Raw genomic sequence first — 17,312 nt, forward strand, 5'->3', positions numbered from 1 at the left:
TGATGGAGTAGCTTAACTGGACTCTTCTTGTTATAGCCATGGACAGAACCATGTTCCTTGTGACACAGAGACTGCATCCAGGGGGAGGCAATGGCTCAGAGCCAAGAGGGTTCAGTGTTGGTACCCCTCGGCCCCAGGGGGTGAAATTTGGTGGGAAACAGGTGCCCCAAAAGTGAGACTGTGCTCTTTTTGGATCGGGACAAAGCATCCTTAAAAGACAACCCTAGAAGCAGCTCTGGTCCGTGTTCAGTGGTGAGAGCACTGGACATGAAAGGAAGAGGTCAGAATAGCAAATGTACTCCGGGCAGTGCCACGTGTGACACGGAAACACACGAGGTTTCAACAGTGTTTCCAGGGGAAGCCCATGGCACAAGAAGGACTCCTCTTGATGAATTGAGAATTGATTGTCTGAAGAGTGGTGATGGACCGAGAGTTGAAATTTGGGGGATAGACATATTGGAAATTTGGTGAGGGGAGGAGGAAATACATTTGTAAGGTTTTCATTTTTCCTGTGTGTTCCTTTTTACATATAGTTGTAGTGTAGTTAATAAAGTTTTCTTTTCTTTATTTCTAAGTAGGATCCTGCTTTGCTTATTCCTGGTCACATCTCACAGCAGAAACCAGGGAGAGGGTATTTTCATGGGAGCACTGGCATTGCACCAGCATCAAACCATGACACCAGCCATGGAGGAGAGGTGTGCTGGTGCCACTGTGTTAAATAGCTGTTGTTTCAGGATCTGATTGAATTAGGACTCGTGTGAACTCTATCAGTCTTGCCTCACAGATAAAGGCTTGTTTATTTTTCATTGGCTCTTTGTTGGAATAAAACGGTTTCTGATAATGCCCAAGTAATTCTTTTTATCGACACTCGGGAGGCTGATACGGAAATAAAAAATAGGGAACTCTTTCAGTGGAGATTAAAATCTCTCAGAAACGTGGCAGGCTTCCGACATGAGGTATTGTCAGTGCTGCTGCTCTGTTCCACAGCAGCCACTTGCCCTGAAAGATGAGCTCAAGCTCACTAAACAACCCTGTTGTCAGAAATTAGGGAGCTGTGCAGAAGGTGTTATAGCAGATGCATCACTAATCTGCTATGTTAGGCAAAAAAAAAAAAAGGAAGCAAAAGTCATAGGGAAAACCTTTATGGAACATTTAAAAAGAAATTTTAAGATATGAGGTAGGTTTATTCTTGTGTTGGATATTGTGTTGCATTCTGGGGTGCTGTGGGTTTTCAGGAGGGTTTGTGCATCTCTAACTGAGGTGAGGGAATCCTCCTCTGGTGCAAAGGGACAGGGTGAGGGTGTGCTGCAGAAACTGGGGAAATTCCCGGGGATGTGAGGATCCAGATAATCAGTAAACTGCTGCTTCTCAGAGTTAAACTCATTAAATTCCCCTTGCTCTTCTCAAATCTGAGCTATGGGATACCAGGCTGTGCATAACCCAGAAAGGTTGTTGAGATATTTTGGAGTGGGTGATTTTTAAATGGTGGGGGATGAGGCATTCATTTAGAAGTGAACTTAGCATTCATTTTAGAGCTGGATGGGGGAGGTGACCCCATCCCAAAGGACCCCTGCCCTGAGCACTGCTGGAAGCTGCAGGCACTGTGACCCCTGTGCCCCTGTGCAGGGTCGTGGAGGTGCCACTCAGCTGGACACTTGTCATCTGCCCTTGCTGTCCCCTGTGCACTGAGGCCAGGGACAGAGCAGCCCCCCCACCACGTGCAGCAGGCCCTGGGGCTGTGCAGAGTGTGGGGGCTGAGCAAAGGCTGGCACAACCCAGAGCCCACCCAGGGCAGGGCAGAGCCCGCATGGTCCCCAGGGCCAGCGCTGGCTCCAATGGATGGGCTGCCATGGCAACCCTGCCCGCAGCTGCATCTGTCACCAAGGGGGACAAATTGCTAATAGGCAGGTTGCCAGATAGCCACGTGGTGGGGTGTCCTCTGCAGCAGATAATCTGGGCCAGTGTGGGGGAGAAAGGAGTGAGGGTGATGTGGGAGCAGCCCCTGGGTCAGGGTGGCACTGCTGCAGCTGTGCAGTGCTCAGGGCTGTGATTGTGTGATTGCAATGTGTTTTTTCACTCTGTTGAGCTCTAGGGGCCCATTGAATTGCTTTAGGGTGATGTGAGCAGAGTCACACCAGGGATCAGCAGAGCAGAAATGGGGGCAGCAAGGCTCTGTTGAAAACTGAGCATGAGCTGTCAAAGCACTGGGTTACACCTGTGCAGCTCTGAGCAAGATTGCTCTTAATATGTTTATATACCCTGAAAAATATTTTTGGGCAGTTGCTGATTCTTTGCATTACAGAAATTAGATCATGAAACATTTGAGAGGGGTCAGTTTTCGGTTGAGCTGTATCTCTCTTTAGTCTCTCCAAGCTCTGCAGTCCCAGGGGAGTGTGAGAGGATCAGGGCTGCTCCTCTGGCCCCTGACTGAGAGCTCAGGGTTACCAGAGCAGATTTCTTCTGCTGTCTGGCAGAGTAATCCAGCACTATTTAACTCTCACTGCTCTTCAGAGCAATGTCAGTGCTGTAAACACTGCAGGACTGTGAGCACAGCTCCTTCTGCTGCCATCCCTAACCCAAAGACATCATCCTGCTCAGGACCCCTGATGGTGTCAACTGCCTCCCTAAGGGGCATGGCTTGCTTGGCTGCCTTGACATCCAGGGAGATGCAGGCAAGTCATTTATTGAGGAACTCACGTGGGAGCACTTGGATGCTGCAGCTGGAGAGGAGAGAGCAGAGCAGTGCTGGCCCCGTGCTCCCACCTGGGTGTGTGGCTGCAGTGTCAGCCTGCTCCCACCCCAGCACCAACAGAAACAATGAAAACCTGGCCTTGTCTCACTGCTGAATATTTTAGTTGCTGCTAAACACCAATTTGATTGCTATTTCTGTTTCTGAAAGGGGCATCAGCTTTTCTGCTGATCCCCCAAGGGAAGTTCTCTGTGTTTTTAATGCTCCATCCCTGCTTCCAGGTGCCACCATGTGGGGCATGAGGGACTCCTTTGCATGGGAGCCAGGCTGAGGAATTTGAGTGGCCTGGGCATATGGGACCATGTTGCACCCAAGTTCTGTTTACACACACAGCAGAAGGATTGATTTCCAGCAACATTTAGCCTGAGGGTGTTGTGTGCTTGTTTTCTGTAACTTCAAAGAAGTCAAATTGTTCCTGAGCTGAGGCATAGGAGGACAGGAGGATTTGTCTTGTGTAGTAAAATATTTAATTTGGGGAGTTTCTCTGGACAAGCTGGAGCAGTTCACTGCAGGATGAATTGGGGTTGGTGTTCTGGAGATGCTTGGGTTTGAACTTTTCCAGATAATACACAGCAGTGATTGGAACAGAGGTCTTGCCATTCCCAAACTGAGGAAAGTAGTGGTTGATTTGAAAGCTGAAAAGGCTCTTTAAACAAAAAATTCATGAGACAGCAGGACACAGAGATTTACAGCTGCAGCTTCTGAATTTGCCTTGCTTATGAAGTTTGCTGTCACTCTGGTCTGAAGAGCTAAGCAAATGCTAAATGAACTGTATTTAAAAACACTTCTTCAATAAATGTCCTTGCAAATTAAATTTCAGAAGATGATCTTACCTTTAGCCCATCTTGATGATAATTTTAATTATGGTTAATATCAATTCAATATGCATTGCCAGTTTATTGTCTTACTCCATCATGGCTTCATCCCTTAAGAAAATTGGTAATGATGCAGGTGTGTGAGGGCAAATCACTCACCCAAAGCTATGAGATTTGTGAGAAAGTATTTTAGTATCCAAGTGCCCTTTGAAGCCTTTTCTGAGTGTGTTAAGCTCTGCCCTAAAATCAGCAAGAACTTCTGCTGATTTTAATTTTTCTCCTGTAAGACTGTTGGTTTGGTTTCCAACTGAAACATACCCATAGTGTTCATAAATTAATATTATGGTAATATCTGCATTGTTCTTCTCCCTCTCTGGTGCTTACCTGTCCTTACTGTTGGCAACATACATAGGTAGCCCATAGCCATCCATTCTCTGCATGGCTGAACAAGCCCTCAGCTCCTCTGAGAAGACCTGGTTGTGTTCCTGTACCCACTCCAGTGTGCATTTCTTGTTCTTGGGCTCCATCACCCAGCAGGACATCAGTGCCTGGCCTGTTGGGTGTCCCCTTGGCCTGCCAGCATCTGTGGTTCCTCTCCTTGGAGGCTGCACTGTGTGAGCTGTGGGTGGCAATTCTGTAGCATCCTTCCTTCCACCTGAGGAGCATGAGAAGCCATGAAAGCAAAAGGGGATCCCAGTGCTGCACACAGCAGCCACCCACACATGGGAATGGGGCTGTTCACATGAGGTGTCCATCAAGGACAAGGATACTCAGCCTTGTCTCCTTTCTGCTGCTGCATTTCTTAGAGAATTCATGGCAGAGCTTTCAGGCTGTTCATGGTGCTCAGCCCCCTTGGATCTGGAGCCTGTTGGTGCTGGCAGAGATCTGCCAGTGCTGGATATTTCCCTGTGGATGCTATGGGAATATGCACCTCTTAAAGAAATTCATTAGAAACACCCCTTCTGTGACTTTCTCTTTTTCTCTCTGTTAATTTAATCTCCAGCAGGTTCCACAGTTACAGATTTGGGATACATCAGCAGGTGGCTGTATGATTCCCCTCCTGATGCAAAGTTAATCTTTGCTCTGTGGAAATCAAGGGCAGGGTAGATGACCAAGCAGACTGTCAGCTCCATTAAGATAATCTGGCAAATTAATGGGTGTACTGTGTACTTTTAATGGGATTTCTTCCATATTCTTTTAAGCATTTTGTTTGCCATGCACAGTATAGCAAGCCCTTCGTCTTCCTCTTGCTCCAAACTCTGGTGAGAGCCTGTGGAAGAGTTTCCCTGGAAGAAGACTGGCAAGGGCAGCATTTTGGATTGCAAGATGTTTGTGGCTGGCTCAGCTATCAGGATTTTGCTTTCCAAATTTGCTGCTGTGGTATCCCAGATGTTAGTTTAATCAGACACACATGAAGACACTTATATTCACCACGTGTCAATGGTCCAAAGGGAAGAGAAGAAAAGCAACTTTGAAACCAGTTGCTCCATTATTCCCCATTCAGTGAGCAATGAGTAACCAGGACTTAGGCCATGTCAGTGACCCAACTGGATGGCTTGGTTGCTGCTGGGGGGGAAGAGCTGTAGGTGCATTCCTTGCCTTTGCATGGGGCAGATTTTAGCCAGTGACCCATCCATTTCTGCCATTTTTTCCATTTCTTGAAGCCACTTTCATGACTTAACAGGGATATTCAAAGAATTTTTCAGCAGCAGTTCAGGAAGAAAAGAAAAACTTAACATCAAAACTAAAGATAGCAGTGTGGTCAAAGCCAAGTAAGGTATAGTCTGCTCAAGTATTTTATTTAGCCTGAAGGTTTATGGCAGTCCTGTGTCTGGATTTTATGATCATTATAATTTATGATAGTCTTAAATCAATGCATTTGTGCAATTTGGTCAGGAGTAACCCTTCTGCTGTTTTAATTCTCTTCTTGGCCTGTGCTTTTAATCGTGATGTCACTGGCTTGGAGAACGTTAAATGCCATGTAAGCCTCATGTGATAAGAAACTTGAAACATGCACATTGAAGAATCTGGCAAAGGAATATCTTCAAGTAGGAAGCAGATCTAATTGGAAAAGATGGTTTCACATCAGAGAGGAAGGCACTTGCCCAGGCCTTGGAGGAGGCTTGTTGCACACATGGGCTGTGCTCACTTTCTGGAGCACGCTGATGGCTCCTGCACACCCTGGGATCTGCGAAATCCCAGGGAGGCAGACTCACATCCCGTGCTATTTTTGTAATGTTTATTTCACAGTTGTTCAATGACAAGATAAGGTTGGGCTGGGTTAGATCATTACACTTCTATATTTGATATTCTGAAACTTTGGAAGGTGTACAAGTGGTGGTGGCCAGTCATGTTGGAACCAGCCTGAGCAGTGGGACAGCAGCTCTCTCCTGGGAAGTCTGACACTGCTTGGTAACCTTCCCCTCAAAGGAGGTTTCCTGCTCAAAGACATGGTCGGAACCAAAGTTTGTCTGGTTAAATAAAAAATAAAAATTGAAAAGTACACCTGGTTTCTAAATCATAGGAGGCTTTCAAATATCTGCCTCAGTGCCTTTGTATTTTCAGGTTTGAAGAACTTGCATGCGAGAGGCAGAGTTTTGTTTTATGGCTGTTGATACTAAACATTGATCAGAAATATAAAGTAGGGCGTGTAGGGGTAGGGTTTGAGATTCTGATCTCCTCCACTGATTTATAGCACTGGACTGATTCCTGTTTCTTGCTCCCAATCTTCTGGAGGGCCACAAGCCTTCCAGCCTTTTACTGTTTCATTTTCTCTCAAACCCCAAATGGATTACAAGCTGATAGGTCCAGGATGACATTCCAATGGCTCTGTGTAGCACTGGGGCGTCCCCACAGAAGCAGTGCCAGTGTCAGGATGCTGCTGCTGGTGTCACTGCACGACATTGATGGCATTAATGACACTCCTGTTCCCTCTGGCAGCTGGTGATGGAGTTCTGCGGCGCGGGCTCCGTCACCGACCTCATCAAGAACACCAAGGGGAACACCTTGAAGGAGGAGTGGATTGCCTACATCTGCAGAGAGATTTTGCGGGTACGTGTCCAGGGGGAGCTGGATGTGGTTGGGAATGTGGCAGTTCAGGGCTCAGGGGACACAGGAAGCCTTTGGCTCCACAGATTTCGTGGATGCTGTGCTGCCATGGCCTGGAGCCTCTGTGCTGCCAGCGGGCGTGAATGATTCATGTGCCTGTATGATGCATAATAAATAAGCCCTGCTTAATGCCCTTTAGCTCTGTTAGCTGCCTGAATTTTAACCCTCTTTTTCCTTCAACAAAAATATAATCTCCTATTAGTATTAAAAGGGCAAAGATTTATTTATGTTTAAATTATGTTTTTATTTAACAGAAAGGTGAGGACTAATAAAGTCTGTGGAAAGAAGAGTCTTCATGATTAAAAAGCATCCTCTGTTTTATTAAATCCACATGTCTGATTTTAATGAGGATGCTGTAGCTTTTATACTCACAATATAAATGTTTGACTGAAATGTCATAAAATGGGCCATGCCAGAGTTTCATGTACTGGGAGCTGGCAGAGTCTTCAGCAAAGACTTTCCTGCATTTTGCATTGCTGAGCTTAGAGGATGGGGTTGTAATGGTTGCCCTACATTAAAATCTATTGCTCTGTGAGCCAAAGACTTGTTCAAGAGGAAACAGGAATATTTGGCATGTGAAGGAAATCTGCACAAGAGCTATCAAGTGATAGGATGAGAGGAAAGGCCTCAAGTCACACTAGGGGAGATTTAGGAAAAATTTCTTCATCAAAGGGGTTGTTAAGCACTGGAACAGGCTGTCTAGGGAAGAATGGATCCCCATTCCTGGGGGGATTTAAAAGAGATGTGGCTGTGCCACTTAGGGACATGGTTTTGTGGTGGCCTTGGCAGCTGTCAGGGTTATGGTTGGACTCTGTGGTCTTAAAAGTATTTTCCAACCTGGACAATTGTTTGATTCTATGAATGAAAATGAGGCAGAATGATGACTCCAAATGGATGTGGCTGACACTGAGGCTGCCACGGGTGTCCAGAGGTGACACAGCATTTCTGCATTGACCCTGAATGCCACTGCCCACACCACAGTGATGTGCAGAACATGCTTGGCACTGTAGCTCATCAGCTTTTGTATGGACACTGCTTTCAGTGCCAGGAGGGCACAGTTACATGGGCTTATTTTTAGTGTATGAGCTCCATGAGCCTGCTCCTTAAAATAGTCCCTGGCAGTGAGTCAAAACCCAGCCTCTGACTCATGTCCCAGGGCCAGCATGGGGTAGTGTCACCTACTGCATTTTGGCCACACATTGGGGTGGTGGTGGGTGACCTCTGTGGGGTTTGGGGTGAGGAAAGGCTCCCAGCTTCACACTGCAGAACGTGGCTCAGGCTTGGCTCAGACAGTGATGGACAGTTGGAATTCTAACACGAGGCTCAATCCCACATTGTTAAAGGATTTATTGAAATCATGTGGAATTTTTGTTTTGCCTCAAATGCTCAAAGGTGCCTGTAATCAAGTATAATATGGCTAAAAAAAAGGACTCCTATACAGATATAATCTGTTCCACAGTTTTCCCAAGGTAATGAGCATAAAATGACTAATAACTACCAGAAACGATAGCAGAAATCCTTTTCTTCCTCAAATATGAATGTTTAATGTGAAATGCAAACCTAGTGCAAAATTAGTTTTTGAAGTAATCCATATTTTTCCTAAGCTGGCAATCTGGGTGGATTTTGCTTTAAAACTGAAATAATAAACAAATGAAATAAAAATGTGGGTTGCAAAAAGAAATTAATGAGCTAATAAACCAGCACAACAGCAAAGCTAGTTTACCTTTAGCCTTTGAGACAGGCTTTTCACTTGAGCTATATCTCTATTAGGGATATGTGCAAGTTATAATATTTGTATTTTCATGGTAGCTTTTTTAATACAAGTTTCTCAGTGTACTGAAATCCAGTTTATTGGACCGATATAACAAGAGAATTGTTTTCTTCAGTTTCTGGATGATGGAAATGGAGAAAGGAGACAAACCCATTCTATTATTTCTGCCACAGAAATGGCTCCCTGAGGCAAGGGAGCACATGGGGGAAATCATGTCTGGAGTGACAGAAGAATTTGGGTTAATACAGGCTCCTGCTGGAATGGGAAAGATTGGGTTAAAGCCCCACAGAATGGGCGGGCTCCTTGCCAGGCATGTCCTCCCAGCATGGGACATGGGACAGTGTTTGGAGCTTGTGATAAACAAAAGCATTCTCAAGTGCTTAACTCCAACTGTGAACCTTTCATTTCTGGAGCATAATTGGTTGAGGAGGAATGTCAGAAAATAACATGCTTTGAACTTGGGTTCCTCTAACCTTTCTCTGAATTCTCCAGGGCTTGAGTCATCTACACCAGCACAAAGTAATTCACCGAGACATCAAGGGACAGAATGTGTTGCTGACAGAAAATGCAGAAGTGAAACTAGGTAAGAGTGGGTTAGAGCTCTTGGAAACTGCAGGTGGGCTGGCTGGGGAGAAGCAGCAAATCTGGCTTGCACATGACCTGAAGAAAGAGGATGGGTACCAAGAGCTGCTCTCTGGGCTTTGTTACGTTGGCTTTGATGCATGACCTTGGGTGCTGACCAAGTGCTGTGCCTCAGACTGCCAGGGGTTGATGGCCAGGTTCTGCTTGCAGAGATGCACCTGCAGTGGTGTTTCTGCTCAGACAGCTCTGCCACCAGGTACAGGTTAAGCAACCAACACCAATTTTTCATGCCCTGGATTGAAAATTGTCCTGTGATCACCGCCAGATGTTGTCAGTGGCTGTTCCCCCACAGCTGCATAGCAGTGTCCTAGAGAATAATCCATTTTCAGTTTAGCATGACATAATCCAGACTCCTTTTCCAAGATAACCTGATGGAGGGGTTTAATTTGCAAGAACTACTCTGAATTTTGTGCACTCTGTTAGTCACCCTGGAGAGGAGGAGGCATTGGTGTGGAGATCAGCAGATCAGTGCAGATTATGTGCTCACATCCTCACTTGTCCAGTATTGATGTTATTGAGGCTGTCTTTGCCTCAGTAATAAAACAAATAATAAAACAATTAATTTATGTTGGTGATGGAAGGTCCCTTACACTGGTCATGTGTGGTGCAGGTCTGGTTTTCCCATGCCTCCTCTCTCCCTCTACAGCAGAATAAACCCCTGGCTTAACAGATGGCACCACCAGCTCGTTGGGCTTTATGCTGGTGAGGATTCCTCTCCAAGGGGAAATTCTCCAGGGCAAATCTCTAGCCATTGTGTTGTGCAAAGTGCAGTTAGTGGACCATAGAGTATTCTCTCATTGGTTTGATTTCATCATTTTTTGCTTCATTTTGCAGCTCTCTGCCTGACATTTCCCATGGGCCTTTGTCCTTGGTCCTTAGCTCCTTAAGTCTTTTGCATTTCTGCCATTTGCAGCAAGAATTTAGGTAGAAAAATGAGGCTTCCACCAGTATTTGGCAGGCTTCAATTCAAATGAGCAAGCATAGAACAAAGGCTGCTGCTTATTCATGTAGCTAACCCTGTTTCTCATTAGTATGAGGAGCTGTGATTTCTTTTCATTGCCTCCTGGCAAGGAGGAGAAGGCACAGGGTTTTGTACAAAACCTGGACATCAGATGATCAGGTTTGTCCTTGGCTGACCTCTGTTGATGCCAGCAGAGATCAAACAGGAATGTCTTCAGCCACGTCCCCCTTTCCTGGCTGTGCAGGGCTGTTCGGAATGAGCACAATGTTTTACATGGAGCAGCAGAGCATTGCTCAGGTTTGTCTCTGACCTTACCATGCCCTGCTGTCTCCCTGCTGCAGTGGATTTTGGTGTCAGTGCCCAGCTGGACAGGACTGTGGGCAGGAGGAACACCTTCATTGGCACGCCTTACTGGATGGCCCCCGAGGTCATCGCCTGCGACGAAAACCCCGATGCCACCTACGACTTCAAGGTACCTAAACCAGCATCTCCCTGCTCAGGGAATCATTGCAGCACTGAAAAACACATTGGCAGGCAGCACAGGCTCCTCCTGCTTTCTTTCTGGCTGTGGGATTTTGGGATGCCAGTTCAGGTCCAACCTGAATCTTGGTTGTGCTGTTCACGTATCCAAATTTACTGTGAGGAGTCTTTCCCCGTGTGGAGAAAGGTGTCAGACTCAGGCTTCCTACCTGCTACCCTGCTTTTTGGTGCTTTGTGTTTAAATACTCCAGTCAAACAAGCTGTATTTGCTCTATTTACTCTGGAGAGGAGTCAGGTCAGGTTTAGAAAGGGTAAAATCACATCCTCTGGCCTGCAGGCTGATATTCACAGGGAGATGTGAAGGCTGCCACACAATCAGACATTTAGGGGACTGACCTACTTTTCACATGTCTCTCCAGCCTGTTTGAAGTTTATTTTTGGATCAGTGGCAGCACAACATCGCTGCTGAGTTATAATGTGGCACATAGCCCTGTGCCATGCAGCAGATCCACAGCAAGGTTAGGAGTCCCACCTGCCCATTCAAACTACAGTGAGGTCTGATGTTTAAAGCAAGGAGAGCTTATTATAGTTTGTCTATTATAGTTTATCCTGTTTCTGCCTTACTACAAGTTTCTGGACACACATCTGTAGAAATATCCCTTGGTTTTTTGTCCCTTGGTTTTTTGAAGTGTCCCAGAACTTGAATTTCTAGCTCCAAACCTCCTGAGGTCCACTGAGTGTGTCCAGAGAGGAGGGCAGGGCATTGCCTCATGAACTCTGGGGGGGAAGCTCAGGCATATGTGAAGCTTGCTGTACTTCTGTTCATGTGCCTGCTGAGAGGTCACTTCACAAGGTGATGTTTAAAAAGGACTTTGAGACCCTCTGGTGTGAGCTGCTTTCTAAAAGTAGAACACTCCAATGTAACAGAGCCACAGCCCACCATTGTGATACAATTTTGGCTGCAATTACTGATTATTCAGAGAAATTTTTGAGAAATGAATGATTTTAAAGAAGCCAAATGATGCTTTGCTCTTGCAGCCATTTAAGTGCATCAGTCAACTTCTGAACTGAGGCTTTTCCAGAGAGCAGCTCTCCAGTCTGAGTTCAGACTCTGGGTTACAGAAATTGTTAATGATGGGGACATGTAGAAATAGTTTAATCTCCAATTACTTATTACTCTTTGATTAAGCAATTACAACAAGCATTTCCTCAGCTCTGCTGAGGGCAATGCTTCATGACAGGGCTGCACCCTGCACTGGCTGCTCTCACCACAGCTCCACCGACAGCTGCCTGTGCAAGGCTCTCATTAATCACAGCTTTTTGTTATTATTTCTTTTTAAAAGGGCTGATATCTTCATAGGCTACTTCTACCCTCTGAAATCCCTGAGGATTTTCCTCCTGCCAGAATAACTGGGGCACTTAATATGCCATGGACTGATGCACAGGCTCCAGGAGCAGAATCCCTCTATTGTCCCCGAGGATCAGATGCTCACAGCGAGCCTCTGAAGTTGGTTCTGGCCATTTTCCCGTGGCTGGGGGTGTGGAACAGGAGCTGATTGCTGCTGACACGCTCCTTGCAGGGTGCTTTCAGAGCTCCTGGTGATGGGGGAGCCACTGGACATGAGTCCACACCCCGGATCACAGCCTTGCACCTGATGCTCCTGCTTTGAAGTAGGGTGGGGAGGATGTAAATGGTAATTATTTCTTTTAAAAAGGATGCAAATCAGATGCTCTCAGGTTTGGCTGACTGGCTTAAAATGCTGAATACAAAAAATGAGATTTATAGGGTGAGAAAAGCAATCCTCACAGGCTTAATCTCTTGGACAAAAAGCCTCTGATCTCACTGTTTTCTTAGCCAGAAAGAGATGCCTGTGTAAGCTATGGAAGGAGGCAGTAAATACCTCCTCACATAAATAAACCACTTTAAAAAAGAACAAATAGAACCCCCCCCAGCTGTTGAGGTTATTTGTTGTTTTTTTCCCCAGCCAGTCTTCCTTTTTTCTTTAGAGATATCTTGTCAATAAGCTTAGAATCAAAAGGAGGAGGAGAAGGGAGCCTGCTTCCCTTCCCAAGTCAAGGCAATGCAAATACATTAGCACAGCATCCCTTTGCTGGATGGACTGAAAGGCTTTTCAGTCTTATAAATAAAAAAATAACATTAAAAAAAATCCTGAATTCCAGATCATTATAAAATGTGTGCTTCCTGCTGAGCTTTCTGCTTTCTCTGGGAGACTTAGAGAGATGATAATCCCTCTCTGTATTCCTCCAGCTTTAAGATCACTTGGCATCTTGCATATAATACTGGGCACCTCAATATGGAAAGAAACATTAGGAATTTGGAAGGAGTTCAGTGGCAACCCAGAGGGAAGGGGTCATGTGTGCTGAATCATGTGGAAAGACTGTGATAATTAAGTATGCAGCAGAAATCCCAGCTGACCAGAAACAAAGAATGGATGAGACTGTGCTGTGAAAGGGCTGAAAATAAGATTTGAGAGAGAATTTTTAAGCAGGTTCAGAGATGTGTAACAAGGACAGCAGTTGTTGAGGGACAACTTGAGCTAAAAAAGAGGAAAAGTGCCCTGAAATTGGAAATCCAAGTTGCCTTTCCTGGAGGGTGTATGTGAAAAGGTGCTTGTGGCTCCTGGAGGCTCTCTCTGGCTCTGGCTGGGCTTTTGGGACTCTGTAGTGGGAAAAACAACCTGTCTGGGATTTATTCACTAAATGGTAGATTTAGAGGCTTGAGGCAGTTTAGAAAGAGCAGCTCTTGAACTGGAGAGGAGAAAAGTGAAGTGGGACTGCAGGGACGTGGCAGAAAGCAGGACAAGGGAGAGCTGGGTGTACAAGAGGAGGGGTGGAAGGCAGAGTCCATCCCTTCCAGCCTTGGTGGAAGCAGCAGCATTGGGCTGAGTCGTGCTCCCAGTCCAGCAGATGGGTTCTGCTCGTTTTCTCTCCCTGGGCACGTCCAGCCTCTGCCTCCTGCCCTGCCAGGAGAGCCAGTCCCTCCCCTGGGGCTCCTTCCAGGGCTGGGGGTGCAGCCACAGCTCAGTAGTGATGGTGGGGTGGGGAGGAGGCACTGGAGGGCAGAGAGCTGGGGCTTTGGGTGATCCTGCTGGCAAGGGAGAGGATGGAAGGAAGAGTGTTAGAGGCATGAAATCAGAGTTTCGCGGATAGGTGCATTGTCTCTGCTCTGATCCTTCTGGAGACTCAGGGCTGAGCTAGGCTTGGGAACAGGGGGGTAAATAAATGTGTGCATTCCTCCTTGCACTGGCAATGTCCCTCTGCTTTCTTCCACAGAGTGACTTGTGGTCTCTGGGGATAACAGCCATCGAGATGGCCGAAGGTGCTCCCCGTGAGTACATCATGGCTCTCTTCTTTACCCCTGGGTTAAGGTGACTGCTGGGCTTTGCTGAGCACCAGCCAGAGCTCAGCTCTGTGCAGGGAACACCACCCCAGGGATTCCCCTGGGATTGCTGAGGTGGAGCTCACAGCACCCATGGGGACAAAGCTGCCAGGGCAGCATGGCCCAGGGGCAGGGTGGGCAGGGAGCAAAGGCACCTGTGTGACACCTGATACATCTTGGAGCACTCTGGGACATGGTTTCCTCAAATAAAACACAGATGAAGAAGGGGTGGAGGACTGGAAGCAGGTAAAACACCTCAGAGCTGGTGTGACACTGGTAGTGACACCCTGGTTCACCTGGGTGCAGCTGCACAGGTCACACTGCCACAGTTTCAGTGTTGTCCTCAGGCTGTCCTTGCTGGAAAATGCAAGTCAATAAAGCAGAGCATCATGCCATGTGGTGTGGCTGTCCCATGCTGTGGCCCACTGATGTCAGCACCTGTTGGGTGCTGAGGACCTGGAACTGGAGGAGCAGAGATGTCCCCAGCCAGCCCCTGCAGTGACCCTGGCAGTGCTGGGGACACTCACAGCCCTGGAATGGGGACACCAGACCCTGAACTCAGAGCCCTGGGATGGGGACCCCAGACCCTGAACTCAGACCCCTGGGATGGGGACACCAGACCCTGAACTCAGAGCCCTGGGATGGGGACACCAGCCCTCACCTGAGCCCTGGGATGGGGACACCAGCCCTCACCTGAGCCCCAGGGCTGGGGGTGTCTCTGGAGGGTTGTTGCTGCACTCATCCAGCCACAAGGGTCTGGCAGCCTCAGAGGAAGCTGGGACTCCCAGTTGGATCTCCCAGCTGGATGTGTGTGCTGTATTTAATGCCTCCTCTTACAAATTGCAGCTCTGTGTGACATGCATCCCATGAGAGCCCTCTTCCTCATCCCCCGCAACCCGGCCCCGAGGTTGAAATCAAAGAAGTGGTGAGTTTCTTTCTCCATCTTTAGGGACTGTAAAAACATTGCTGGAGCTGTCTTTTTCTGCAGCTGGGCACGCTGGGGACATGGTGTTGATATTTATGTAGTTTTGGGGGTTGGTGATGGTCTCCAGCATCTCGCTGGTGAGTGCAGGTTTGGGTTTTGGTCTTCCATGGAGAGGAAGTTTGTTCTGGAGGATCCACAAGGGGATGGAGGCCTTCCTTGGTGTGCAGAGAGAGCAACACACTCACCCTGCCATTTCACAGTGCAGAATTGGCTTTTCCTGGGCAGTTTGTGCAGCCTGAAGTCTGATGACACTTTGCTTGGCTCCCGTTTCATTCCAGTCAGGTTCTTTTCTCAAGTGGAAACATGTATCCAGGCCAAAGAAAAAAAAAAGAGGATGGTTTATCTTGAAGGCCCAGGAATGCAGAGATTTGTACTTTGTTTGGGCTTTATTTTAAAATTTTGCAGGAAAAGATACATCACTGTTTTGGAAAAAAAAAAAAAGCCAAAAAGGAAAGAAAGTGAGGCATGCCAATAAAAACCCACAGGAAAAATATTCCTGAAGCTCAGCCAGATGTTGTTTTGTTACTGTATGTTCTGTATTGATGGAAGTGGAGTCCTTAAAAACACTTGTATTTGGTTTGTGCTGTTTTCCTGCCCCATGTTCAGCAGTGTTTTAGTCAGGAAAGATCTGCCACATGTTGGAGAGACAGCACTGCCCCCTGTTCCCAGATGGGCTGAGCTCACAGAGGGAAGCTTTGCCTTAATCCTTTAAATTTTGCTTAATATCTTATTGATTGTACACCCCTAAAAAGGAGAAGAGCCCGTGGTATGTACTGACAGCACTTGGGGAAGGAGCAGCAAATATTTTATTGCTGACAGAGGAGTGAGAGGGAATTGGAGACCTCTGCTTTGGATGCATGGTGTTGGGCTCTTAGGACCAGCCTAAAAACTCACCCAGGCTTTGGCAGGAGGCATCTCACTTTGGTCAGCCTGATCAGCTGCTCCAGTACCAAACCAGGAGGAGAAGGGACCATTCCCAGCTGGCTCTGCAGAGGGTGTCAGATATTCTTGCTCTCTTTGCATGACCTTTTGAGGATACAATTAGTCAGCTGAGAAAATAGTGTAGGTGCTTGTTTTCTGCCAGATCACCAGTCTGCTCCTTTGTTATCCTCACTCCTACAGCACAAAGAGGGTTGTGAGACTTGAGAGTTTATTTTTCATACAAAAGTGCTGTTTATTCAGCAAAGACTCCCTCAGCCTCCAGGCAGAGGGGAGCTGATGAAAGCAGATTTTGAGCAGGATGTTTCCCCATGTCCTTAAGGTAAAAATGGAGCTGGGATGGAATTTGTATTATAGTCCCTGCCCTGCCACTGCAGGATGTGCTCAGTGCAAGGTGGCATGTTCCTGGGCACCCCCTTGCCACACGCATGTGGCAGCTGTGCCAGGTTTGCACATCCTGTGGGGTCTGCCTGGGGTCCTTTGGTCTGCCCAGAGTTGTGCCAGGGGTGGCATCCTGGGTGCTTTGATGGAAGATCTCCTGGGAAACCACGGTGTAATGAAACTCCAGCTTCCAGAGGCAGCTTGGTGCTCCCTTTCCATGCTCAAGCAGGCATCCCTGGTGTCCATCAGAGCTGGGACATGCTTGCTAGCTCAGACCTCTGTTCATCTTCCAGGCTGTCATTGCAGTGGAAAGCTCCAAAGGGATCCAGATAAAGCTCCACCAGCTCCTTGAAAGCAAATTCTTGCAGCATTTTCAGTGTGGCCCTGGGCAGATTTGCTGTCCTTGGCTCATCTCTCAGCTGGAGGTGTTTGGGCCTTGCCAGGATGAGTCCTGGAATTCTGCAAGCCCATCCCAGGAAGAGTGGAGATGTTTGACCAGGCTTTTGGGCTGGTTTTCACAAGCACAGATCACAAGAACAAAGCAAAATGGAGAAAGGTTCAACTTGGGTTTGTCCTTGCTTTTGTGCACAGCAACACATAAATAAAAGCACACTACATGGGCAGACCATCTTCTTCCTTGCATGCAAAAGTAGTGGAGGGACTCCAGTCCCTTTGAGGGTAAGTCAGGAAAGCCAAGAGAGAACATTGGCATGGGAGCCTGCCCTCAATTAAAAATTGCAGAGAGGAAAATAATTTTGTTGCTTGCTAAATCCTCAAACTAGCTTTTGAAACAGCGCTGTGTTCCAATGAAATTAAAGTCTTTGGTGTATCATTTTCTTTCCCAATTAAAGGCAGCCAGCAATGAAGCTTTATTTTCCTCCTACCCTGTTTGCAGGCAAAATGAACTCAAACTTTAGTGATTTTGTTCCCATAAACCTTCTCTAGCCCTGCATTGTAAAAGACATGAAACCTCTTTGTTAATGAGGTGATATTTGCACTGTGGTACCACTTTTCATCCAAGCAGCTGCAAAAGCTTTGCAAACATTGATTTAAGCTTTACAAAGCCCAGGAGCTGGAGGAA

At 46.9% G+C, this 17,312-nt stretch overlaps 1 protein-coding gene across 5 annotated transcripts in view; it reads left to right on the forward strand.

The window, feature by feature from the left end:
* The window catches only part of TNIK (TRAF2 and NCK interacting kinase), a 150,786-nt gene that overhangs the window by 82,208 nt on the left and 51,266 nt on the right, over positions 1-17,312 (forward strand). For all 5 annotated transcript variants that reach the window (XM_071438070.1, XM_071438072.1, XM_071438073.1 and 2 more), the window contains exons 5-9: positions 6,505-6,615; positions 8,936-9,026; positions 10,388-10,518; positions 13,821-13,875; positions 14,773-14,851. In XM_071438070.1, coding sequence (XP_071294171.1) covers positions 6,505-6,615; positions 8,936-9,026; positions 10,388-10,518; positions 13,821-13,875; positions 14,773-14,851 — 467 coding nt within the window. The remainder of the gene's footprint in view (positions 1-6,504; positions 6,616-8,935; positions 9,027-10,387; positions 10,519-13,820; positions 13,876-14,772; positions 14,852-17,312) is intronic.

This window comes from Agelaius tricolor, unplaced genomic scaffold (genome assembly GCF_023055355.1).
Source record: "Agelaius tricolor isolate 1412-34295 unplaced genomic scaffold, bAgeTri1.0.p SCAF_12, whole genome shotgun sequence".
NCBI lineage: Eukaryota > Metazoa > Chordata > Aves > Passeriformes > Icteridae > Agelaius > Agelaius tricolor.